Source organism: Molossus molossus, unplaced genomic scaffold, assembly GCF_014108415.1.
Source record: "Molossus molossus isolate mMolMol1 unplaced genomic scaffold, mMolMol1.p scaffold_m16_p_1, whole genome shotgun sequence".
NCBI lineage: Eukaryota > Metazoa > Chordata > Mammalia > Chiroptera > Molossidae > Molossus > Molossus molossus.
This window is the reverse complement of record NW_023425344.1, coordinates 9,100,535-9,128,301: the sequence shown is the minus strand read 5'-3', so window position 1 is coordinate 9,128,301 and position 27,767 is coordinate 9,100,535. Positions and strand designations below refer to the sequence as shown.

Below are 27,767 nucleotides of genomic sequence, written 5' to 3'. Positions count from 1 at the left end.
TTTTCATTTTGTTGATGGTTTTCTTCACTGTGCAAAAATTTTTAGTTTGATGTAGTTCTATATGTTTATTTTTTTCTGTTGTTTTCCTTGCCTGAGGAGGTCTATTAGAAAAAAAAATTATTAGAAGAAATGTCTGAGATTTTACTGCCTATTTTTTCTTCTAGAATTTTTATGGTTTTGAATCTTGCATTTAAGTCTTTAGTTAATTTTGAGTTTATTCTTGTGTACGGTATAAAAAGTGGTCTAGTTTATTTATTTATTTATTTTCTTTGCACATTCTGTCCAATTTTCCCAACACCATTTACTAAATAGATTGTTTTTACACCATGGGATGTTCTTGCCCCCCTTTTCAAATATTAATTTCCATAAATATGTGGGTTTATTTCTGGGCTTTCTATTCTGTTCCATTGATCTGTATGTCTGTTTTTATGCCAGTACCATGCTGTTTTGATTACTATGGTCTTATAGTATAGTTTGATATCAGGTAGTGTGATTCCTCCAACTTTGTTCTTCTTTCCCAAGATTTCTATTCAGGGTCTTTTGTAGTTCCATATAAATTTTTTGAATATTTGTTCCAGTTCTGAGAAATACACCATTGGTACCTTGATAGGAATTGTATTGATTCTATAGATTGCTTTAAGTAGTATGGACATTTTAATAATGTAAATTCTTGTCCAGCCAGTGTGGCTCACTGGTTGAGAGACAACCCATGCACCAAGAGGTCACCAGTTTGATTTCAGGCCGGGACACAGGCCCAGGTTGTGGACCCGATCCCCAGTGGGGAGCATGCAAGAGGTGGCCACTCGATGTTCTCTTTCATTGATGTTTCTATCGCTCTCTCCCTCTCACTTCCTCTCTTTCTAAAATTAACAAAGAAAAAATGTTAATTCTTTTTATTCATAAACACACTCTATACTTCCACTTATTTGTATCTTCATCAATTTCTTTCTTTGTGTCTTAAATTTTCTGAGTACAGGTTTTTTATATCATTGGTTAAGTTTATTCCTAAGTAATTTTTTATGCAAATGGAGATAGGTTTCTTAGTTTTCCTTTCTTGTGAAAGTGGACATCCCCGTCTTCTTCCTGATCTGAAAGGAAATAGTTTTAGTTTTTGCCCATTGAGTATGATGTTGGCTGTGGGTTTGTCATATATGGCCTTTATTGTGTTGAGATAGGTTCCCTCTTTTCCCACTTCGCTGAGAATTTTTATCATAATTGGGTGTTGGGTTTTATCAAATGCTTTTTCTACATCTATTGACATAATCATGTGTTTTTTATTCTTCCTTTTGTTTACATGGTGTATCATGTTTATTGATTTGTGGATGTTGTACCAAACTTGCATCCCAAGAATAAATCCCACTTGGTCATGGTGTATGATCTTTTTACTGTATTGCTACATCTGATTTGCTCATATTTTTGTTGAAGGTTTTATCATCTATGTTTATCAGGGATATTGGCCTATAATTTTCTTTCTTTGTAGTGTCTTTATCTGGTTTTGGAATTAGGATAATGCTGGCCTCGTAAAATGAGCTTGGGAGTCTTCCCTCTTCTTGAATTTTGTGAAATAGTTTGAGAAGGATTGTTAGTTTTTCTTTGAATATTTGTTAAAATTTACTTGTGAAGCCATCTGGTCCAGGACTTCTGTTTGTTGGGAGTTTTTTATTTTATTTTTTTATTACTGCTTCAATTTCTTCAGTTTTAATCAATCTCCAAATTTTCTAATTCTTCCTGATTCAGATTTGGAAGTTTATATGTTTTTAGAAATTAATCCATTTTGTCAGATTGCCCAATTTGTTGGCATATGGTGGTTTGTAATATTTTCTTAAACTTATTTATATTAATTTGGTGTCAGATGTTCCTTCTCCTCCTTTATTTCTGGTTTCATTTATTTTCTGATTCTTCTAAGAGCCTCTAAGAGTGACTAAGAACCATATCCTATTTGGTCCTAAGTTGCAGTTTGCCAAGCAAGGGCATCCTCATTCTTAGGAAGATAATTCTTTATTTCCACAATTCATATTTTAATCCTATTTAACCCATATTTTTATTCCACTTTTAAAATTTCCAACACATACCTGCTATTCCAACCCCTATAATCTTAGTTCAAATGAGCACTTACATTGTTATGGTTTATGCATTTTGAATATGCATAGTCTATAATTGTATCTTCTGCCTCTAAATCTTTTTTTAAAAAACTTACATTTTTTAAGGCCAACCCCTCTATTCTCTCCTTTGATTTGAAGAGCTTCTGTTCCTTTTAGAATGTGGGTCTTGCTGGAAGGGTTATTAATTCCCTGCTGCTGAGGGTGGATTAGGCCATCTGTCATGGATCCTCACCTGATATTGATAATATTAACAACTACTACTTATGATGAGCTTGGTACTAGCTGGGCAATGAGTAAGACTCCTGACCTGAATTCTTTCATTGTTATAACGACCTTGGAGGTTTGGTTTTACTCTTGGTCCCAACTTCCAGGTGTGGGAACAAGGCTAAGAGGGGCTCCGGGACATGTTGTAGGTCAAATAGTGAGTGACAGAACCCGCCTGCCTCCAAAGCCAAAGGTCAGTGTCCCACACGTTGTTGTAGCTTGAACTTCTGTTGATGTTTGTTTTTATTTCTCCTTAAAAAATACAACAAATCACGAGAGAAAATAAGATCTGAGAGACAGAAATACTGGACACCCTAAAATCGTCCCTACCCCTTTTTTAGGGCCTCCCAGCATGCGTGAAATTCAATTTCCTTAGTTAAATTCATGTGAAATCATGTTCAGGAGTCACAATTTGACATGCGCCTGTAACCATACACTCTAGGGAAGTCCGGGACGCCAGTTGCCTCATGTGCCTGCCACGGTCTTATTTTGTTCCTCCCCTGTTTGCCCGGAGTGATCTGTCCTTTATAGACTAGCCTCATTTGGGAATAGCGTGCATTTGTTAATTACCTTTACAGAGCCAGCAGATGGTACGGAAAGCACTGTATTGTCTGTGGACCCAAGCCAGAAAAGAGACAGGGAGAGAGGGAGGTGTCTGTTTGTTTGTTTAATTTTTTTGCAAGGAAATGGTGGGTGCACAAATAAAACCAGCCATCAGTAAGCACTTCAAAATAAGGAACACCTTTGCTGTCACATAACGATGCTTTAAAATGAAATTCTCTTTCAGTCCCCAAAGCCTTGGCCATCCAAAGATGTCTTTGAAACCAGGAGCTGGACATGTTGGACTCAGTGAGCGGCCATTAGCTAATCCTGGATGCTTGCCAAATTCACCTGTCAGAGGGAAACAAAACTGACCCATCACTGTCCCAGTCCTGTGCTAGCTATGAAAAACCACTCAGTGAGGTGGATCCCACACAGAGGCTCACACTAGGCGCCCCCTCCTTCTTGGCCAAGGATAATGGCCTCTCTCTTTACAAATTTGGAGGTAGGCATACAGAATGTGAGTCTGCACTGCTGTCCCTGGACTTGGAGAATATTCCAGGTGGAAGCATCCTTAAAACCACCCAGCCAAACCCCCTCATTTTGGAGAGTAGGACATTGGGACCCCAAGCAGGGCGGTGCTTTACTCCAAGTCACCAAGCTTAGTCGTGACAGAGTCAGAATCAGAAGTGAGGTGCCTTTGTCTCTCAATGTGCTGCCCACTGCCCCCTCTCCAATCCTGCCAGGTGAGCAGAAGGTGGGGAGGGCCGGGGCGGTCAGAGGAGACTATGTGAGACACAAGAGCAAAGTCTTAGAAACTGCCGTGGAAGGGAGCTAATGGTCACATAGATGGAGGTAGGTAGGCATGGAGGTAGGTAGGCTAATGGTCACATAGATGGAGGTAGGTAGGTAGGAAATGAGAACTCACCTAGGTACCTAGAGCAGGGATTTTCAACCTTTTCCATCTCATGGCACACATAAACTAATTACTAAAATTCTGTAGCACACCAAAAAAAAAAAAGATACTGTATTTTTTTGCTGATCTGACAAAAAAAAGGTATAATTTTGATTGATTTACAAAAAAAAAAAAAAATAGTCATTACTTATTCTTTTTGCTCCAAAGTGACTTTTTAAAAATCAGGTTCCTATACTTGTGTATAAGGATTTCTGGTACAAAGAGTTATCCAATAAGATGTAAGCTAATATGTAACCTGACAATAAGATGCAACTCTGTTATATGGTTTATGTATTTATGGTTCAAGACGGGGCATTCATGCTGAACGTCTATTGTGTTGGTTGTTGTCACTTTTTAATTTGACCGTCTAAGGGGAAAGAGGTCAGTGCCCCTGACTCTAGTCAGGTCTTGCATGCTTTAGAAATTCTTCCTCGCACCAGTGGGCCACAGCACGCTGGTTGAAAATCGCTGATCTAGAGTGACAAGAATCCTCAGGATGGGAAACAGGGCAGGAAGGTTGTTTGAGGCCTGGCTGAGAAGGGCCTTGTCATAAAGAAGATGTAACTAGAGGACAGTCATAGTTGGACCTGTGCCCAACATGGTGTGACATGAGGATAAGTTGGTGAGGGACAAGACGGGAGCAGGGGGCGTCACCTCAAAGACAGATGAGAAGCATCTGACTCAAGCTGCTGGTCCTGGAGAAAAAGAGGTTTCATCTCCTCCCATTCCACAGAGACTTCTTTATTCAAGGGCCCCAGTGATCTTCAGCTAATCAAATCCACCAATCATTTCTTTGACCCGACCCTTCTCGACAGTGACACTAACTTCCTTCAGATACCTTCTCAGGCTCCGCGACTCCACTCTACTGGTTCCCACCTCTTCAGCGGCCATGTAGAGTCCTTCTCAGCAGATTCGGCTCCCCTGCTGTGCCTCCGGGCAGGTGACCACGGCCTCTTCCATGCATCTCGACTCTTCCTACGGCTCTGAATGCCGGTGGACCGATGACTTCACACTTTCTCTCTCCAGCACATATCCTTGCCTTCAAACTCGCATGCATATGTCCAACATCTTACTTTTTACAAACCAGATGGATCTCTGGAGCCCAGAATTAGATCCGTGAGAATCCTTGGTTCCTTGCACACTGCATGGTGAACACCCATGAGCCTCTATGTGTTTTTCATTGTTCACTCCCCTGTCCTTTTCAACCTGGGCTAATCACTATTCTAAAGTTCTCATTTATCACTTCCTTGGTTTTCTTTTTTTTTTTAATCCTCACCCGAGGATATTTTTCCATTTTTTGTACAGATAGAGTGGGAGGGAGAGAGAGAAAGGGAGAGAGAGAGAGAAACATCGACGTGAAGAGACACATCGAGCGGCTGCCACCCTCACGACCAACCAGGGCCGGGGACAAACTTGCAACCGAAGTACGTGCCCTTAGCTGGAACCGAACCCGGGTCTCTCCGGACCGCAGGCCGAAGCTCTAACCGCTGAGTCAAACTGGCCAGGGCACTACCTTGGTTTTCTTTTGGACACTGTTTTATTACACACATATTTATCCTTATATATAAACCAGATATATGTTTGGTTTCTGTTGTTACTGAATTCTATTGAAAGGTGTGATGCTGTATGTAGTCTTCACTGAAGGTTATGTTACTAGGATCCTTGTTCTATGGAACCTCACCCAATCATTTCCATTCTGTACTGTTGTGTTGTCTGAATATACCACCATTTATTTACCCATTATTCTGTCAATAGGCATATGGGATTTTTTTTCTAGATTGCTATTAAAATCAGCAGCTGAGTGCAGCCAGTGTGGCTCAGTGGTTGAGTATCGACCCATGTACCAAGAGGTCTCCAGTTCGATTCCTGGTCAGGGCACATGCCCAGGTTGTGGGCCAGATCCCCAGTGGGGGCATGCAGGAGGTGGCCCATCAGTGTTCTCTCTCATCGATGTTTCTATCTCTCTCTCTCTCCCTCTCCTTCCTCTCTCTCTAAAATCAGTAAAGAAAAAAAATCAGCAACTGATTTTATTCTTCCTTCACTGTGCCTCCAGATTTCTGAGCCTCTCTCTTTATCCCCTCATGGCCTCAGCATGTTAATAGTCTCCTGTCAGGAGGGTGCCAATCAGCTTGCCTCTGCACTTCTGGTCGAAGTCAGGTTCCCCAAGGGTAACCCATTTATCATCTGGGATCCCTCTGACCCTTGAAATCTTGGTGACGTGATTCAGTTCCCATAATTCCATGGCCAGTGGGATTCCAAAGTCCTTCCCCACATTCGTTTCTTTCAGAAGTGCTTAAAATGTACCAGGCCACTTCTTCTGTCTTTGGGAAAATATGGAAGGCTTATGGGAAAATATGACAGTCAAACAATTCTGACAGGGAGATAGAATAGGGTAAACGATACAATCAAGTTCAAAATGGCCTTGAAAGACAAAAGCCAAGGTGAAGCCAGTCTCATGAGATGGAACAGAAATGAATGCAAGACTCTCTGTCTTAAGTTGTGTTTTGTTTTGTTTTTTAAGTAAAAGATAACATAAATGAATGATTATATACAGCTATGCTTAAAAATGAGAAACGGAAATCTCCTTGGGTGGAGCACTCTGATAAATGATGACCCAGCTTCTCCTTAGCAGGGAGCTTCCAGGGGCACATCAACCCCGGACACAGCAGGGCATAAGGAAAGTCCTGTCTTATGGTTTAAAATTCAATTAAGCCCTGGCTGGTTTGGCTCAGTGGTTGGAGCATTGGCCTGAGGACCAGAGAGTCCTGGGTTCGGTTCCCGCTAGGGGCACGCACCAAAAAAAAAAAAAAAAAAAATTAAAAAATAAAATAAAATTGGGAATAAAGCATTTAGGAGACAAGAGTCCCTGTCTAGTAAAGATCATGCTTTCCATCATCTAGAGGTAAAAAACCCTCACATAGCCTGTGACCTGTGTGACTTCTATCTGCTTTCCATTCTTAACTCCTTAATTGCCTTCCCTGTGCATAAGCCAAGGTTGCAACAAAACAGTGATTTAGGAAGCTAACAAAATAGGCACTATCACTCGGAGTTTAAGTTCCAGATCAAAGGAAGTGATAAACCTGCATCATTCTGCATTGATTAAACCTTATCTGGAGTTTACTCAGTGTCAAGTTCTAGGCCTTTCATTTTCAAAAAGACAGTCACAAGGTGAGGAAGTCATCTAGCCTTGAGAGTTGCCAACCAATGCAGAAGTGAGCCTCGCGAGACCAGGATGCCTTGTGCTGAGCGAAATCTTCGCGCAACGTTGATTTCTATCTCGACTAAATGTGTGACAGGCTAAATGTAGATAATAAAGCAGGCCTGTTTCAGAAGAAAAACTCGGGTCCATGGGTAAACCTTGCAGGATCTAGCTCTGTGTAAGCACTAACTCACACAGGAGTTGAGTCCTGGGAGGGAGGCATGGCTCTCTGGGCCTGGGAGTGTCCACCTGTGGAGACACACTTGGTGTGAGAGACATGACCCTGTGCATGGGAGAATCTAAGATATTTGATTCATAGCCTTCTCTTACTGGCCACCAGCAGGCTCCAGGATTTCTTAGGTATGTCCAGGAGTGCTGAAAAGCATTGGAGTAGTCAGGAAGAAAGAATACAAAGATACCCTACTTTTGCAGTTTTTGACAAAAAACTGATGGCATGAGGAAGACTGGATTATGCAAGAGACGGGCCTGACAGAGAAGTTGTTTTTGTTTTTTTTTATCCTCACCTGAGGACATTTTTCCACTTTTTTGTTCAGGTAGAGTGAGAGGAAGATAGAGAGAGAGAAACATTGACGTGAAAGGGACACATTGAGTGGCTGCCACCCACACGACCAACCAGGGCCGGGGACAAACTGCAACCGAGGTACGCGCCCTTAGCGGGAACCGAACCAGGGTCTCTCAGGACCGCAGGCCGACGCTCTAACCGCTGAGGCAAACCTGCCAGGGCGACAGAGAAGTTTCTTACCTTCACTATACTTCTTCCTCTTGTGGCCAACTTCCAGGCGGTGGTATTCACATCACGTCACAGGACAGAAGTAGGTGGGGAGCAGGTGGGCATCCTGACTCAGGGGTGTGCCGTGTCCCAGTGCCCCTCCAGACCCGTGGGGGAGGGTGCACTGGTTTCCCGGGGCCGCCACAGCAAAGTGCCACAGACTTGCTGGCTCAAAGCAACAGGAGTGTGTTCTCTCGCAGTTCTAGAGGCCAGAAGTCTGAAACCGAGGTGTTGGTGGGATGCAGTCCTCAGCACAGGCCTCAGGGAGAGGCTGCCACGCCTCTTCCAGCTGCTGGTGGCTGTTGGTGGCTGCTGGCGTCTTTTGACTGTGGCTACATCATTGCAGTCTCTGTCTCTGTCTCCACATCACCTTCTCTGTGTGTCTCTTATAAGGACACTTGTTATTGGATTTAGGGCCCATGTGGATAATCCCAGATGAGCTCATCTCAAGATCCTTCATTTAGTTACTCTCAGGAAGAGCCTATTTGAAGCTAAGCTCACCGTCACAGGTCCCAGGGACTGGGGCATAGACATAACTTTGGGGGGGCCATCATTCAATCTACTGTAGAGAGAGCTTTGTTCTTGTGATTTTGCTCAGTCTCGGAGAAGAACATTTCCAAAGATCACACAGCCTGTCAGCGATAAAGCCAGGATTCAAACGTTTTTTTTAGACTGTAGTGCTATTTTTTAAAACATTTTTGGAATGTAGTATTGATTTGAAAACTCTTTTTTTGTTGGTTTGTTGGCTTGTTTTTATTTTTAATTTTTATTATTATTATTTTTTAATCCTCACACAAGGATATTTTCCCACTGATTTTTAGACAGAGTGGGGGGAGACAAACATTGATATGAGAGAGAAATACTGATTGGTTGCATCCCATACGGTCCCCTGCAACTCAGGTACGTGCCCTTGACTGGGATCGCACCCGAGAGCCTCTGAGGGCCAACACTAATTGCTGAGCCAAACAAGCAAGGGCTGCTTGTTTTTATTTAGCTTTTATTCAGGTTCCCTAAGGTGTTCTCATGTGAAGTCGAATATATAAGTACTCTTAGTACAGTTACGCATGATTGTATATCAGTCAGGGAAAGTTGAAATGCTAGACATGCTGTCATGACAACAATATCAACATAGGCAATTTCTCAGATGACTGTAGATTTTAAGAGCTACTCATCTGACTTGGACATTTAAGTTGATGATAAAGAATGTGGAGTAATAGTTAAATATTAATAGCAATCCAGCTTTATAATATTTGGACTCATTTTACTGAAGAATGAGTGTGCTGAGATTCCAAGATGAGCGATTTAGGGACTTCCAATCCTTTCCAACTATGTATCTGGGTACAAAAGAAGTTTATTCAATTCTGTGCAATAAAAACTAAATTAAAAAATAAATTAAATTCTGAAGCTTACAGAAAAGCTGTAACTGTTGTCTGGGTCTTTAACTTTACTATTTTGTGTTAATTAGAAATGACTCGATGGTTTTATTGTCTTTAAATATGCATTATTAGTTTTGAACATATTATGTTTAAGCTAGCATACCATTGACAGTTTTAGATATAGTTGCATATCTGTGCTCTAGATAAGATTTCATCTGAAAACGAGGCTTCGCTGATAAACCCCCCAAAAAAGAACACTGGGTTGATGGGGAAAATGTGAAGTTTAGAGGTAGGTGGTCTTGGGTTCAAGCTCAAGCCATGCTCAGTACAGTGCATGTCACATAGGAGGTATTTCATAAATTCTCACCAGCTGATGGTGGCTTTTCAATGTTCCTGTCTTTATACATCAGCTGTGTACATCTCTAGCTTTTATCTTCAAGTTTCTGCTTTACCTTTTAGTTCAAAAAACATCTGAAGTCAGGAAGTCACCAACCTGCATGTCAATACAGTAACTATGTTCAAAGCCCAAGAAGCACCTGGAAGATTAGGGGTGTGGAGGAGAAAGTGCTAGGTCATCAAGCCCTGAGCCCTGAGCCCATGTGGGCAGCTCAGCTCCTTAAAGAGTTTTGTTTCTGCAAGAGGCTGCCAGGACAATACAGGCCTTATGCTAAGTCAACTGACCAGACCTTACCTCCTGCCACCACCCCCACCTCCAGCTTTGGGGACCGCCCGCAATCTTCTACCGTGGACAAAGTAACAAAGGCCAGTCTATTCTCCTCCACACTGGAGATGCCATCAGGGGAAACAGAGCATGTTTTCTTTATGGTCCAAAATATTCAGTTTTCGGCCAGAAGGCCAAGCTTGTTGAACTGGGAGGGAGTGGGATCAGATGGGAGGTACGGAGGTGTTGGCAGTTTTTCTAACTTTGGAAGGAACTTGGACTCTGGTAAGAGCCGTGGTGGGGGCGGGGCTCCAGGAGGAATAAGGGAACCTCGCCAGAGCTGGCTGGCTCAAGTCATGCACATTCTTGGCAGAAAGAGAGAGTCTTTGGATGAGGAAATCTCAAGAAGCTGCAGGGAGTGTAGCCTTTTCTCTGCCTGTGAGTTTGCAAAGTCTTAAAGGCAAACACATGCTTTATTAGACTTTAAACCGGAGAGTTAATCTTCTGCAAAAACAAAGCCAACAAACAAGACCAAAATGTCTTCAATCGTTCATCAGGAAAGTGCCTTCCTGACACTGACAATCACATTTCCTCTTCACATTCCACGGCAGACCTGAAGTCCGTCTTGTTGCGGGGCTGGAATGGTCTCCTTCCCCATCTCTTTGACCCCAGGCTCATTTTCTTCTGTCTGCTCTGCACATGGCGGGCAGAGTGGCCACTTTAGGTAGTATCTTGATGATGTCATTGCATGACTTTAACTTGGTGCTTCTCCCCATTGTCTATAAAATAAGCTCAGACTCTTGACCCTGCCATTCAAAGCCTCCACAATCCATCCCTGAACTATTTTTTCAACTTATTTCTGAATCAGTGTTGCTTTCTGCTTCCCATTCATACATCCCGCTCTTCAATTCTGTGCCTTCCTTTCTGCCATTCACACGGCTCCCAGCGCCCTCACCCCAACCCTCACTTTCCATGTCTACGTCCTACCTGCTCTGAGTTACCGACTTCAGATGCTGTACCTTCTACAACATGCGTTTGTGAAGAAAACCAGATTTACTCTACACTCTACACTTGTTCTTTCATCAACAAGTGCTATGACTTGGAGCTCAGTGTCCTCAGCTACAAAATGAAGGAAACGTACAGACAAGTGTGAAGTTTAACTGAGAACATCTCAGCGTTCTTAGTACAGTGCATGGCACATTGTGGATGCTTTAACAGTCCACTTTTAAATTTATTTTCATGCTTATCACATTCTACCTTATTTACGGTGGGGCAAGAAATATATTCCTAGTGGTTTACTCTGCCTTTGAAAGAACTCCTCCAAAACTCAAGAAAGCGTATGAAATAATCCATTTAATCAATAGACATCTTCAGACCTACACGTTTACCCTCACATGTCACTCTGAGCCAGTTCACATTTGAAATCCTCGTGGTAAGTCCAATTCGCCACAGACGTTTGAACTAACCATTACATTCTACCTGCTTCCCAAAGGAGCTGTAACATCAGCATTTACACGACTGTGGAAGTCGTGTTCCCTGCTCAGATTTCCAGAACATAGAGCTATCATCTCACATTTATAGAGCACGTCAGAGTTTTCAAACTATAAGTTTTTTTGGTCACCATGACTGTCCTGGAAGTTAGGAATACTTAGCACTGACTTACAAGGATCAAAGAGGGTGTCCCAGTGACCGAGGAGACTACCAGGGTAATGCCGTTGCCTGTGCAGACACTTCAGTCAGGTGGGCACCGAGCAGATGCTCAATGAGAATTTACAAAATGAATGAATCGATGAGAGCAGAGCACCGTCTTCCACTCTGACTGAAAACCATGATGCAAGAGGAGTTAGGGGAGGGCAACCTTCATCACAAAGTCCTTTAAAAATCTGCGGGACTGTATCTGTTGGACCATTTCAGTTCTGACAGAGAGTTTACCTATATTTGCTTAAGGAAAAGTGAAATTTATTGGTTCCTCTACATGGGAACACAAAGACCAAGCTGCCTTCGTAGAGTTGATTCAGGGCTCAAGGAACGGCATCAGCTTCTCTCTCTCTCTCTCTCTCTCACACACACACACACACACACACACACACACAAGATAGCACCAGCACCTCGAGTGTCAGGTCCTTCCTGTTCTGTGGTCAGGATGGTAGGAAGGGGGTGGGATGTGCTGGGCAGTGGCACCTAACACAGGGCCCTGGCAACACTGTATTGAAGTGATTTTAGAGTTATTTATAGGCTCTCCAAGGGACAGCATGTATTTTGTACTGATATGAGCGTCTGATAGCCCTGCCTACACCAGCACACTGTGATAGTTAATCCCTGGTGAGCACTTATCAGTTGGCAACTGCTGTTCTCTGTATCTATGTATTACCTTATTGAGTCCTTTCAGCAACTATACAATATAGATCTACTATTATAGATGAGGAAAGAGAGGCCGGATAATGGAAGTAATTTCTCCAAATTTTTGTAGCATTTAAGTGGTAGAACTAGATATCCAGGTCTAAATGGCCTAGGTCCAGAGACAATATTCATAACCATGCCTTTCTGTTACCACCTGTGACTCCTACTTTAAATGTGTTTTAGTAAAACCTCAGCTTCTCATGAATAACTTGACATAATTGGTAGAAGAAATCGAAACTATTAATGTATTCATGGTGCACAGTTCCTAGTGGGGGCTCAGTTAATTTTAGTTAACACTCTATTCCAAGAAGATGTTTCTTGATGAATCCTAGTGCAGCCCAGCAAGTCACAGAGACAGATAGACTGGGGCAACAGTGACCAGAAGTGCCACTGACTTTGACATCTTTGTGTCAGTAAGCCTACATCTTTGATACTGGGGTTATATGCTCACCTGTCCAAGTCAAGATGATAAACCCTACTTGGGGGTGTAAAGGAGAGCTACCTAAGTCAAACTGACTTCAGCCTAAAAGAGGAATTTGTTTGCTTTCAAAAATCACCTTGTTCTCATAAACACTGGCGAGAGCGAGTATTCAAATAAGCATTTTAGAAGTCTGTCTTTATCTCCTAGTTCTGCTTTCCTCCGTGTGGGTCTATTTCTCCAGCCTGCCACAGATGGCCACGATGGACCACCTCTCCACACTAGTAGTTTGACACATTGACCTCCACCCTCTTGCAAAGAAGGAATTCTGCCAGAATTCCTGGGGCACCTCTCACTGGCCGGGATTGTCACATGTCCACTCCTGAAGCAATAACGATGGCCGAAGGGATTCAGTGTTCTCATTGGCCCAAAGCAGCTCACCCTCAGTTCCACAAGAGAAATCAGGGTGCAGGTACCGAAAGAAGGGGGAGAGAGCCAGGGTAGGCTAAGTCACATCGTTCCCCTACAGAGCACTGTCAACAAAGGTGAGAATTTCAATCAGTTTAGTGGAGAAGGAGTTCTTGAGTTTCATTTGGAGAAGGCAAGCCTCATTTTAAACGAGGAAAGTAAAAATTTGGCCTCAATAAGTTTTCACTGCATTTTCTGCATCCATCCCATATTTATTTAGTGAGCACCTACTATGCACCTACTGTGAAAGGTACTAAAGACACAAAGGGCAACAAGTACACCTGATACCTCCTATAGGTCCCAGTCTAGTGACAATTGCTGGGGAGGGAGAGACAAAAATTTCAATAATCATCTTGCAGTTCTACACTCCACACACAAAAACAATTTCTGAGTATAATATGTATTTAAATATCAGGTATAAAACTATTAATCACTGAAAGGAAATACAGCAGTATTTATGTATTCATGTAATATGTATTCATGTAATGCGTTGGAATAAAATGTGTTCACCAAAATCTTTTGGAAGATAGTAGTATATTATTTGTTTGGAAGCAATACTTGATAACCTGCTCGCATTGCAGGTCAAGACCTTTAAGGAATACTTACATATCAAAAGATGGTTCATCAATTGCTCTGCATAATTAATGAATTTTTGGTGCTCACTAGAGGGAGAAATAGAGAGGAGATTTGGCAAGAAGAAAAAAAGACAGGGGGGTGGTGGTACTTAATTGTGATGTGTCCTTCATTATAAACTCCTTCCCCTGTGCCCTCCCCCAATTTCCACAAAACAATTTCTGTGAATGGATTTATTGTGGAAGCTGGTGAGCGGGCTGAGCTTCCTACATACAAAGCCTGTGACTGCAGATGCTACAGCTGGAGTGACTGAGCTGACATCTGGTTTACATTTACCTAATCACAGGGTGGGGACGGACTCTCAAAGCATGACCCCAAAGGCAAAAACCATAAAAGAAACTAAGGCTAAATATGGCCGCATCACACAAAACAAATTCTGAATGATTAAAATACCATAACCAAAGTCTAATGTCAAAGACAAACTAAAATGAATATTTTTTGCAATATAAGTGACAGAAACTTATAAAAAATATTTTATAGCATTTAAAAACAAAGGCAAATACCCCAATATAAAGGCAGAGAAAATAAGTTGGTCACTTTCAAAAGAAAAAAATACAGATGATCAGTAAATATATTAAGATTAATCTCATCAATAACAAAGGAAATGCAACCTACAATAAAATTATAACAACATACAGATACCATTGTAATTAGCTAGATATTAATTATAGGAAAGGACAAAAGGGAGGTCAGACATTATAGGTATGTCTGTTTGGGTAGCTTCACTAGGAAGCTGCAATTTGACACTCCCCAGGGAACCACCGCCCCTTTCTCCACAGATCACTGGGGAAAGGATTCCAACAAAGGGGAGACAGACATATGCACAATAAAGGTGGAGTGACTAGGGAAGGTACATGTCAGTCAAACCTGGGAACAGAGATCATTGGCCAGCCTGGGCATGGCCAGTGCGAGCCAGGAAAAATTTGGGGATACATAATTCCCCACCAAAGGAGCTCCCGCTCTCGACTCTTGGTTCTCTTGCGTTCACCTGTGTGGGCCACAGCCATGTGGACCCCACACACAATGGACTGATGAACTGCACCAGGGAACACGAACTAAGCTAGCTTGATTCGGGATTGGACGCTGCTCCAATATGGAGTGAAAACTCTGGACAATGGCTTTCACTCCAGCCTACTGAAGACACAGCTACACTTCTTCCTTGGTTCAACAAAGGGAAATGGGACCTTGGAAACTCAGGGGTTTGATTTCACAGAAATAAAGCTTTCTACAATACCTTAGACTCCCGTGCAAGTCTCAAAACATTTCTTGGGATAACTCAAGAAGCCCACTCACACTAGCAACTAGCAGGGATGAGGAGCTCTCTCTGTCACTATCAATACCACTGTGTGTCTATTGGATTGAGATGAAAAGGGAGACTGATAACTCCCGGGGTCTGTGAGGTTGTGGAGAAATGGGCACCTTAAGGTACTGTTCAACCAAGTCACACTTTCTAAAGAGGAGTTTGGCAGTATATTCTAAATACTTAGACGTGTATATATCTTTAATAATAATAAAAAAAAACTCTGGATATTTTGTTCTAAAAAATATTTATACAAATGCAAAAAGTTCTGAGGACAGGGACACTCACTGTAACTTATTTATAAAAGCGAAAATTTAGAAACAACCTGATATTCAAAGGCCACAGATTGGTTATCAAAACTAGGTTGTGAATTGCCAGGCAACCAAAAAAATCTTGTGATGCAAATGGATATGGATGGGCATTGGAATATAGTTCCAATATAAATATCATGAAGTGCAAAGAGCGGACTAGGAAAGTTTGTGCTATGCACACAAACACACACATGCACACATAGGAATTAATGCCCACAGGACATCCACCAAATGATTTACAGAGGTCATTTTTGGGTGATTGATTTAAAGGGGCTTTTCAGTCTGACCAGTGTGGCTCAGTGGATTGGGCATCTTCCCATGCGTCAAGGGGTTGCCAGTTGGCTTCCCAGTCAGGGCACATGCCCGGGTTTCAGGCTTGATCCCCAGTGGGGGGTGGAGGGTTGGGGAGGCAGCCAATCGATGTTTCTATCTCACATCGATGTTTCTACCTCTCTCAAATTGATAAACAAAACCAAATACCAACAAAAATACATTTAAAGGTGCTTTAAAAAATTTATTTAATTGATCTCCGTTCTGAGTATCTTAAGAGGAAAATTAGATTCTGTAATCATGAAACAATACATACAGATGGATGGCAGCAGGTTGTGCCCTGGGAGCCGGAAGCATGGAGTGCTATGTGGGCACAGGGGAGAGTCCCCTACAACCTACAGGGACAATCCCAGGAGTGGTCTGAGACATCTGCCTTGGTGATACCCCTCCCCTTTAACTACCCAGTTGACCTCTTGCCCACGTATGGCCTCCCCCTAAACCAAATGTGTGTCTCTCCACTCCACATGTGACCCCTGTGGACATCTCCAATGACCTGGACTGTCCTTGATTGCAAGCTCCAGGCATCTACCGGAACTTACCCACCCCCACCTCATCCCTGGAGCCCTGGTTTCTACCAGAGTGTACATGCTTTTATGGCTTCTGCACAGGCTGTTCTCTCTATCTGAAAAGTCATCCCTCTGTTCTTCATTCGGTGATCGCTACAAAGGGGCTTAAATGTTGAATTCTCCATGAGTACTTCTCCGCAGACTGAACTGATCTTTTCTCCGAGCTCTCGACACGCCTCCATTCTAGCATGTTCTGTACCCTACTCCTGGTTGTTTGGATGCCAGGATCCTGTCTGTATGTCTGCTGCTCAACCTGCCCTTTGGGCTGGGATATGGGCAAGGTGGCTCTGCCATCCCATAAGGCCAACCCCAAAGGTGAACTGCTCACGTGAGCTGGAGAGGATTACTCAGGGCCCCTCTCTGCTTTCCTGTTGGATGTTACCCCTTTACTATGACCTAGGAGACCCTTGGAAGTCTGACATTTCTTTGTAGTCTGTTCCCCATTTCTGCTCCTATCCCCCTCACTTCTGGAATGCGGCCACCATGACAGAAACTGGAGCAGTTGCAAGAATGATGGGGAAGTCATTGGCTCTGAGTGTGCTGACCAGGGCTTAATGGCCAAGCAGGTGCCTAACGGTCAGGCACAGCCCTGGTATCCAGGAACATGCATACGGGCAGCCTGCCAAGGCTCATCCATCCCTTACCATTCAGGGCTGCCATTTATTTTCAGTATTTCCAAGCTATCAAATTGATGGCCACAGGGTTTTTGCGAACAGCATTTGATGGCTTTTCGTGGCTTGTTTTCTAAGACTGTAAAGGCATGTACCCTGATGGCATGATGTACTGGGCACCATGCAGGGAAATACCTGATCAGATTTTTGTTTCAAGATGATCCCTTGGACTGAGCGGAAGTGAGGAGATCAGTCAGAAGACCCCAGTGTCCCTGCTGGTGAAGACAGAGTGACAAGAGTAGGGAGGGGGAAACATAGATCCGCTAGGGGCATATTTGGAGGGTGTAAGTGCAAGAACTTGCTGGTGTGTGCGATTTAGAAAGGGGGAGATGAAAAATGAACATCGTGGGAAATTCTTTGTTGTGTGGACTGAGCAGCTACATCAAGAGATGGTGGAACAGTCACTGGGGGTCAGGGAGTAGGGAAGGGTGGGTAACGACTTTGGACCTGTTTATAGGATGTGGCGGAGGGAAGAAGGGAGTTGTTTCCGACACATTATGTTTGGGGTGTCTGAGACGCCAAGCGAAGGAGGACGTCATGCTGTTGGGGAGCCCGGAGCACCCCTGTCTGGGCTGGAGCCAGAACTCTGGTGTCTTCAGGGTAGGGGTGGGATTTACATTCCCAGGAAGAAATGCAGTGAAGGACTAGAGAGAACGCAAGAACCAGGTAAGAGCTGGGCCACCTTGCATAATCTTTCTGTACCTCATTTTGCATATCTGTAAGATGGGTATTAAGAAGAGATTGGGAGGGTGCAATGCTATGGAAACACCACATTTATTCTTAGCATTTGACATGTCAGCAGAAGGGGTTAGCCATGAAGATACAGAGCAGACGGTGGGGTCTGAGGGAATGCGGAGCAGGTAGTTCCTTTGAGGGAGTGTGGGCCTGTGTACATGTATGCAAGATGTGTACACCTGTGTGCATACGTGTGTGTGTGTGTATGGCTGTGGTGGGACTAGAAGGAATGCAAACACTCAGACAAGACAAAGGTCCATTTCTCTCCTTAAGAAAATCCTCTTGAGAGAGCAGACTCGGTTCCTTTCTCTTTATAAGCTGATTACATGCACAGAGGACTTTTTAGGGCATTGTTTTATGATGACGGTAACAACAAAACCGAACACCAAGGTACCATGTACCACCCCTTCAGCCAGTCCAGGGTGCACACGCCTGCCCCAGTCCGGGCGCGCCCTGCACCTCCTAGCGTGGTTGATGACAGCCGAGGTGGGCTGTGTTACTCGGGGCTTTCTCACCGTTTCGGGCATCATTCTGATCTGAATGGGGAGCTGAGTGAAAGCAGGAGGAATTCTGAAAATATCATTCTAAAGAGTTGACTTAACCATGGGGAAGGAGCTGTGTCTCATATCTCACTGTATTTGCTAATAAAATGTTGCTGGGTTCTTAGGTCATTTGGGGAGTGGATTTTCTTGGATCCTCATGATAAAGATCCATGAGCTCGGAGCAACACGTTGAGATTTGCAGAGCACATTCGCCTCCTCTTCACCCTTTCTCTGGTCAGCCCATGTGAAGGAGAGCGCAGGGGTGAGAACCAGGACTCTGGCATGGAATAAGGGCCTGGCTCCAGCCTCAGTCTCTGTATGAGTTTGCTAGGGCTGCTGTAACAAAGGACCACAGACCAGCTGGCTTTGAACGATAGACATTTAATGTCTCACCATGCAGGAGGCCAGATGTCTGAAATCAAGGGGTCAGTAGGACTGACCCTCAGAAGGAGCCTCTGTTCAGGTGTCTCTAGTAGCTCCTGGCTGTTGCTCACAACCCTTGGCGTTCTTAGCTTGTAGATGTAGTGTTCTAGTCTCCACCTCCTCACCACACGGCTCTTTCCTGCGTGCCCTTCTGGGTCTTCACATGACCTTTTAAAGGAACAGCAGTCATTGGGTTCAAGTCCCACCTTGATCCAGTGTGAGTGCATCTGAATCACATCTGCAAAGATCCTCTTTCCAAATAAGGTCACATTCTGAGGTTCCCAGTGGACATGAATTCTTAGGGAGCCTACTCCACCAGGCACAATCTCTTACCATCCTTGTAAGGTTTCTCAGAGAGAACGTTCCTTCATTCGTAATACGTCAGTCTTACACGACTGGGTTGTGGATAATGGAAGTAAAACAGGAGCCACATCCAGGGCTGAGCCTAGAGTAAGACCGCAGCTGTGTACCCACTCAGGTTCTGCCTATGCTGGGGGACCACAGGCCTGTCTGAGCCTGTTTCCTAGTTTCTTATTTCAATTCAAAGCTCCTTAAAGAAAGCAACAACATTTTTCTCTACTCTGCTTCCATTGCTGTATCTCCGGAGCTTTCTACAATATGTGGACAATAGCAGATGCTCACTGGATTATCTTGGCATGAACTTTCACATGAGAATAATGTGTCTCTCACAGAGGTGTTGGTGGGACAAAGTGGGGTGAAATGAGAGGAAATCTCTTTTATAGCACAAAATGCACATGGACACACAGAGAGATGCTAGTGCGGATTGTATTCATTAGTGAAAACGCAGGAAAGATCAGATGAGGGGGACGCTGAACTCAATTTAATGCCTGGGTAGAATTTGGAGGATGAGAAGGAAAAGGGAAGCCAGCTTGCACACTACCAGGATGCCCTGCACTCGGTCTAGACAGATCTTCACAGCCAGTTCTGCATTGCCCACCGTGGGCATGGCTGGGAAAACCAACGTGAGCTGCTCGGTCCTCATAAGCTCTTCAGTTCTGTGGAGAAAACAGGCTAATATAACGTTATAGGGCTCTGTGGGGACATTTTCCCAGAATTAATAATTTCTATGAAATGTTTTAGACATACACAAAAGTACGACATATTATTAATAACGACCATGAGATACTCAGGCATGAAGCATTGTTAATACAATGAGAGCTCCCGGTGTTCTCTCGACTGCTACCTCTCTCCATGACAGGTGGGAATGTTGTTCATGAAGTAAAAGATGAAGTAGGTTGCCGGCCGGCGTGGCCCAGTGGATTGAGCGTCATCCCATGGACTGAGAGGTCCTGGTACTGATTCCCAGTTGGGGCACAAGCCCAAGTTTCAGGCTTGATCTCTAATAGGGGGTGTGCAGGAGGCAGTCAATCGATGTTTCTCTCTCACATCAATGTTTCTCTCTCTCTCTCTTAAAGAAAAAAAAAAATGAAGTAGGTAGAAATTACTGGCCCAGAGTGTCACATGCTAAGAATTCAGCTCAGGAGTCCCTAACCTTCCACAGTGGACTAGGCAAGTCTGGGCTTGCGTTGTCTGACGGTGTTCGTTGCTTTCCAAGCAAAGGGAATGAGCTGTGACTGTAAAGGCCAGAGGTCTGGGAATGGCACACGCTTGCTCCCCTGGACACCATGTCTAAGCAGTCATCATCCCAGTTCATAATAATGTCACAGACTGTTGAGTGGGACTTTTCCTGAACTTTGAAATTGGAGGACCAGTCCCCAGTTAAATGCTAATGTAGGTACTGGTGTGAAGGAATGTTTGGGGTGCGATGAAGGTCTCAAATCAGTTTGTCTTAAGGTGAGGAGTTTATCTGGGGATGTCATAATCACACGAGACCGATATATCTGGGTCTAGAGGTCAGTGATAGAGGGAGTCGGAGATTCAAAGGTCAAGAAGCCCTGGCCGGTTTGGCTTAGCGGTTGGAGCGTCGGCCTGCGGTACAGAGACCCGGGTTCGGTTCCCGCTAAGGGCACGTACCTCGGTTGCAGTTTGTCCCCGGCCCTGGTTGGTCGTGCGGGTGGCAGCCACTCGATGTGTCCCTTCACATCGATGTTTCTCTCTCTCTCTCTTCCTCTCTCTCCCTCTCGCTCTATCTGAACAAAAAATGGAAAAATGTCCTCAGGTGAGGATAAAAAATAAATAAATAAATAAAACAAAGGTGAAGAAGTTTGGGCACATGAGGAGCTCTCTGTCGATGACTTGAAGAAGGAGGGGACCATGTGGCAAGGCCATTCACTCTAAAAGATGCGAGTGAATCTGCCTGGTAGCCAGTAAGAAACTGGAGACTTCAGTCATACAGCCACAAGGAACTGAATTCCGCCACGAACCTGACTTTCCACGACAGATTTTCCGTACAACCTCCAAGTTAAAACTCAGCTTGGTCAACACCTTGATTTCAGTGTGGTGATACCCAGAGAACTTTCGACCTGTGGAAACGTTAGATAATAAGTGGGTATTGTTTTAAGCTGGAATTTTGTGGTGAAATGCTTTGGCAACATAGAGAATTAATAAACGCCATGAGGCACGTGTACCCTGTCGTTAGCGGTGCCTGCTTCTCACGGGAAGCTGTCTCCGTCCAGGAGGCTGTGCCTTCGTGATAATAGGGTAATGTGCTTGGCATCCCTGATGTTATGCTTAGCTCTCTCCAGTCCTCAGAGAAGGGGGAAGAACATCTCCGAGGTTCCCGAGTTCTGCTTAAAGGAACACTGGAAATTAGAGGAGGGGGCAAGGGAAAGGAGAAGGCCCAGATGACAAACAAGTGTAAAGGGGTTGGGGACCTGGACCATTAGCAGGAGCTGAGGAGAGACTCTTTCTCTAACGGGGTCTCCAATGGGACTAAAACGACACCCATCCTCAGCACAGCTGTCAGCAGAGGAGGCAGACAGAATCATGCTGAACATTGAAATGACAAGGTTTGTCTTCCAACTTTGACAGGGGACCAATCTCACCTGTTTCTTTGGTCTTTTTGTGGCAGACGACCTTTTCCAAAATGGCTGCTCCGAGGTCTCCGCCTTCGTGCTCTTCTGCGTTATAATCTCGCCTCCATCCTGTTGAGTAGTGGAGTCTCTTTCCTCTCCCTTTGAATCTTCACTGAAGTCCGTGGATTGCTTGACCATGAGAATGTGGCAGATGTCCCAGGGCTTCCAAGATTGGATAAGAGGAAGCCTCGAGCTTTTTACCTATGCTCCCCTGGAAATGCTCTTTTTTGGGGGGGAGGGGACCCATCTATCATACTGTGATAAGCTCACACCACATGGAGAGGCCACATGTAGACTCTCAGGTCAGCATCTTCAACGGAGCTGCCAGAGGGGAACGGCACAAAATACCCCCACCTGAGGAGTCTTCTTGGGTGCTCAGCCTTTGGATGACTGCAGCTACAGACCCCCACCAGCGAACTGCCCCCCTGAGCCCAGTACAACTGTAGAACTATGGCTGGCTGGTGTGGTTCAGTGGTTAGAGTGCCGGCCATGCACTGAAGGGTCGTGGGTTTGATTCCTGGTCAAGGGCACATACCTGGGCTGCAGGTTCGATCACAGGCCCTGGTCAGGGCACGTGCGGGAGGCAACCAATTGATGTCTCTCTCACATTGATGTTTCTCTCTCTCTCCCTCTTTCTCACTCCTTCCTCCCTTCCACTCTCTCTAAAAAAAAAAAAATGGAAAAAATATCCTTGGGTGAGGATTAGCAAACACACAAAGAACTACAAACTATGAGACCTAATAATAAGTTGTTTCAAGCCACATTTTGGGGTTTGTTACAAGTGAAGAGGTAAGTGAAATAACCCCTTTCTCTTTTCCTGTGCCTTGTAACTCTTCAAGGGGACTGACACTCAGACATGTTCCTAACTTAGCCAAGGTCAGGACCTGGTTGTAGAGCTGGGATCGGAACACAGGTTTCTAAGGAGATGTCTAGTTATCTGGCTGTTCTAAAAATACACTGTGGACTGTGTGGCTTAAAGAACAGACGGCTTCTCACGCTTCCAGAGGTTGGGAAGTCCAGGACCAGGTGCTGGCCTGTCCGTTCTTCGTGAGCTCTCTTGCACGTGGCTGCCTTCTTGCTTCACGTGGGTGGGGGAGGGAGAGCAAGGGACCAAACCCACCACGACCGCATCCTCACGACCTCGTCTAAAGCTACCTCTCTCAAAGGCTTCATATCCTAATATCATCACATTGGAGTTTGGGGCTTCAACGTATAAATTTTGGGAAAGACACAAATATTGAGGGTCTTCCAGGGTCAGAATCGTGTCACCAAATACCATGCTTAAAAGCCCTGTGACCCCTGAACTGGATGCCTTGGAGATGAAAATAAGTTGAAATCCTGAATGAGGGGAAGATGAGCCAGCCTCCTTGGGGACACCAGTTTTTATGTCATCTTGATGCTAGAGCTGTCCTTGAACAGCAGGGGCCCCTGGTCAAGAAGCCCTCACCAGCCATCCAGGCCCAAATCTGCACACTCGGAGCCCAGGACACCTCCATCACCCTGGCAATGATTCCGGCGCCACCGTGAGGGCCACATTCCGGCGGCCAGGGAACAGGCAGAGGTGGAGAGAAGATGCACAGAATGACAGTTCTCAGAATGAAGCCCAGAAGAAATTCACAGAAGCCACGTTTGCCTGGGTCTAATATTTGCCATTCCAGAGCAGCCCATCTGCAAACAGCTGGGTGGAGCCGTGGTCATGGACACAGCCTGGGTTGGGGGCTGCTACTTGCTCTTAATGGCTTTTCCAAGACACCTGCTGTATTCTATGGACACCACATGATTTCTCATGCAGCCTCCTGCTTCTCCCTTCCTTCTTTTCCCGCTCTCCTCGCACATTAGAAAGGAGACATTAGTGAATTAACACCGAGTCGCACCAATTGTGTACATCATACTGAGTATGCAGTGCTATTTCATTCGATTCTCATGCTAATCCATGGAAAGGGGTACATTTTCCCATAGGTGAGCAAGAATAGTTATGTTCAGAGATGTTGAGTTAAAAGGCCAAAGTTGCACAGCTCATAAAAAGAGGCAGTGGGATTAGAGCACCTACCCCGTGGCCTTCAGATCCCTGCTCTGTCCATCTTGCCTTTCCCGTAGAAAGCAGGTACTAGGGGTGAGATGGTGCATCCACTTTCTATACCAGAACTCAAAATAAAAACCCTCGCCCTGGCCGGTTTTGCTCAGCGGTTAGAGCATCGGCCTGCGGTCCAGAGAGGCCCAGGTTTCGTTCCCGCTAAGGGTACGTGCCTTGGTTGGTTGCAGTTTGTCCCCGGCCCTGGTTGGGCCGTGCAGGTGGCAACCACTCGATGTGTCCCTTTCACATCAATGTTCTCTCTCTCTCTCCCCCTCCCACTCTATCTGAACAAAAAATGGAAAAATGTCCTCGGGTGAGGATTGAAAAAAACAAAACAAAATAAAAACCCTCCCCAAGAGTTGCCCACCTAGGAGCCAACCCCAGAAGTCCAGTGCCTATTGGAAGGAAAACTTGGGGGAGGTTGGGGGAGGACAATATCTTACCTTTCTTTGTGACTTCAAGCAACATTTTCAGAGGTCTTCCAGACCATCTGTATAATGAGTGAGGCTAAGAAGATGAGAGCTTCAACTCAATAATTTTTACACGTCAACACTACTCATTCCATTGTTTTATTGCCGAACAAAGAAGATGGACAAGACCATCTCTACTCATAAGCCAGTGATGGTATGTGCTGTTACCAAACATTTCAAGTTGCATACTCACTTCTTATGTAATTTTCACAAGAATTCTATGAGGAATCCATTAGTATACTCATTTTATAAAAACTCAGAAGTGAGGTGATTGTCCGAAGACTCAAATACAGGATAGACACAGCGGACGCCAGAGGCTGTGTACGTTGTACCTTGCCCGTGGGTAACACATCCATCCCAGCATTGGGCAGATCCTGGCCAGGCAAAAAAAGGGTCATGATCTGAAGACAACCTAACAACAGTACTAAAACAAACTGAAAGCGGTCTGCTTTTTACCACCACTATTCCCTGATAATGCTATACAATGTCAGAGATCCAATACTCTGTTCTGAAAGAAATCTTTTGCTTCTTACGCTGGTCAACAATTCTGCGGTTACCACTGTGTTTTAATGTACATGCCAGCTGTAGATCAGCTCATTTTTATTCCTGCACTTGAATGCAGGATACATTCCACATGGACATTGGCTCAGAGGCCCCCCAGGTAGCCAGCTAATCCCTGAAGCCCATGGACTCAGCTACGTGCTCTTGTTTCAATCATGAGTGCATTTGCAATGGTCGGAAATCGTTCAAGCTTCCTTCAGGGGCAGTTGAGTCTCCAATTCAACAGCTAGTGATTAAAAAAGGGATTTAGTTTAGTTAACAAAAACTTCACATAGAAAAGTGAATCCCACCTGAAGCCACAGCCACATCTCTTCAGAATATTAAATTAACAAGGATTAAGCATCAGACTTGTTTTCTGCATTATTTCTAAGATAATTCAACATTACATCTGAGTCTGATTGGATGGAATTCTTTCCTGCCACAAATGAGTGTCATATTTTTACTTAAGGAGGGAGCATTCTACCTGGGCCCGGTGAACCAAGACATGTCTCACACTGGCTTTGATGGTTGCTAGCGGTAGCAAACAGGTATGATGACAAGGTAGGTCTGAGGCACCAAGAGGCTAATTTCACCTGGAGCTGCCTTCCCTGGTTTGTCTTTACCATTGGCAAATCTGCTCACTGCATCAGAATCTTGAGTCCAGTAGTTAGGTAGAGCCCATGCAACAAAGGTATAGGTAAAACATATCCAGAGGGGTTCTTTTTTAAAAAAAATGTTTCAATTATTATTATTATTTTTTTTTTTAGAGAGAGAGAGGAAAGGAGAAGGAAACAGAAACATTGATTGGCTGCCTCTTGCATGCCCCTGACTGGGGATTGAGCCCACAACCCTGGCATGTGCCCTGACCAGAATGACGTTCAGCCAACTGAGCCACACCAGTCAGTGCGCTAGAAGGGTTCCTTAACTGGGACTTCGTAGCAATGCTAGAATTAAGTGGCTGTTACAGATGATCCCACATTCTAGAATAATTACTCCAGGCATACTTGTATACAAAAGACACAAAGAAGATTCTGTTATTAGCTTCCTAAAAAAAATAATGTGCAAAAATTAATGACGTTAAAATGACCATGAATAAAACGTAATATCTATGAATAATAAAAATGCTTCATATGCAAGGACTTGAAGTCCATATCATCAGGAAGACAAGTATGCTCTAAAACATCTGATGTCCTACTTAATGATGAAACTCCAGAAGTTCCTGCATTGAAGTCAAGAATAAAACCAAGCTCCTAGCGTCACACCTATTGTGTAATTGTATTCTGCATGTCCTGGACAGCCCAAAGCTTAAACAGAAATAAGTGTTGTAAGTATAGAAAGGGATATTCTTATGTAAAGATTATTTGGTTTAGCACTTATAAAAATCCAAATGAATCAATCAAAACACTAGAATTAGTAAGAGTTTATGAGTAAAGAAGCCAGAGAGAAGATACATATATAAAAATCAGTGACGTTCCTCTAAGCCAGCAGCTATTAGTTTGAAAACATAAGGAAAATACAAATTAAAAGCAGAATGGCAGTTAATTATAAAGTATCAAGCAATAATTTGGACCAAAAAGTGTGCATGTTTATATATCTTCACAAAAATGTCCATATCATTTAAATAAAAATCTCCCTGATCCCCACCCAGGAGCAAAAAAGGAATTGGAGGTTAGCACTAACTCAATGAGAACACCCTGTAAGTCTTTCTTCCTACTGGGTGTCACATCAACAGAAGAGTAGAAATCAGAGCCTGGGACATTAATCATAGGCAGCCAGCCAACTCACCAGTGGTAAAGGAAGAACAATATAGTGATTTTAACACACGAGTCGGTGATGTATATAATAAAAACTTCATTTGGTCTTTGTCCAGGCTTTCTGGCTTAGAGCTTCTAAAACTCTGCTAATTTCCCAAGTGATAAAAGTGTCTTTGTTATTTATGAGTCTCATGGACCACGCCTGAGTTTATGTTAATGAAGTGACTCCTGGTTGGCCCCTAGATAATTTTAGGATAAGACAGGTCACCAGAAAGACCAACCACATACTTTGAGGGCTGAGACTTTGAGGCAGCCTGACTCTGGGGAAAGAAAGGGGGGCTGGAGATTGAGTTCAATCATGTGGATGACAATTGGGTCAATCATGCCTACAGAATGAGAACTCACTGTAGAATCTGGGCACCAAGCTTGTTGGAGCTTGCTGGTGGCCAACACATGGCTGTGCTGGGGAAGGGGCGTGTCCTGGTTCCATGGGGAGGGGCACGGAAGCTCTGCATTCGGGATCTCTCAGCACTTGCTCCATTTGGCTGTTCCTGAATGCACCCCTTATCCTGTAATTACTCGTAGAACGCCTTCCTGAGCTCTGAGTCATTTCAGCAAATTGTCAAATTAGCAGGGGTCATAGGAACCCCTGATGATAGCCTGGTGGTCAGAAGTGTGGGTGGCTTGGAGACTCCACTCGAGGCTGGTGTCTGAAGTGCGGCCCGTCTTGTTGGGGCTGCACCTTTAACTTGTGGGTGTGCACTGATTCTGGGTGCTCGGTGCCGGAACGGAACTGCTGTGCACCCGTCGGTGTCAGGATAGATGAAAACCACTTTTCCCTGAGCAAATGACCTTGTTGATGTGCCTGTTAAACAGTGTCACAGTGTCTCCTCGCCTTTACTACCTGTCCGCACTCTCCTATCTGACACTCGTGGGCCAGAGTTTTGTTTTGTTTCAGAATTTAGAATGTTAGGAAGGTGTGTGCATGACTGCTGGAAGACTATAGGCAAGCGGCTGGCAACCCCCCTCTGCAGAGACACAAATGCAAATCATACTGAGGTCAACAGGGACCCGAAGCAGCCCCCACTTCAGTTCAGTGAGGTGTTGCCGCGTTTGAGTGGAGGAAAGCGTTGGTGTCACAGCTTTCTAGATTTCAGAATTGTGGATGAGGACCTGAGGCCCCCCGCGTGCTGGAAGGAGATCTGACGTGCACCCCCAGCTCCTCATGCTTTTGTTGGCGGGCAGGCAG

The 27,767-nt window shown here is 44.4% G+C and overlaps 1 protein-coding gene across 1 annotated transcript in view; it reads right to left on the bottom strand.

The window, feature by feature from the left end:
• Positions 1-27,767, bottom strand: part of LOC118615321 (probable 18S rRNA (guanine-N(7))-methyltransferase) — a 75,616-nt gene that overhangs the window by 44,177 nt on the left and 3,672 nt on the right. Inside the window, 1 exon segment of the mRNA XM_036240169.1 lies at positions 19,586-19,700. Coding sequence (XP_036096062.1) covers positions 19,586-19,700 — 115 coding nt within the window.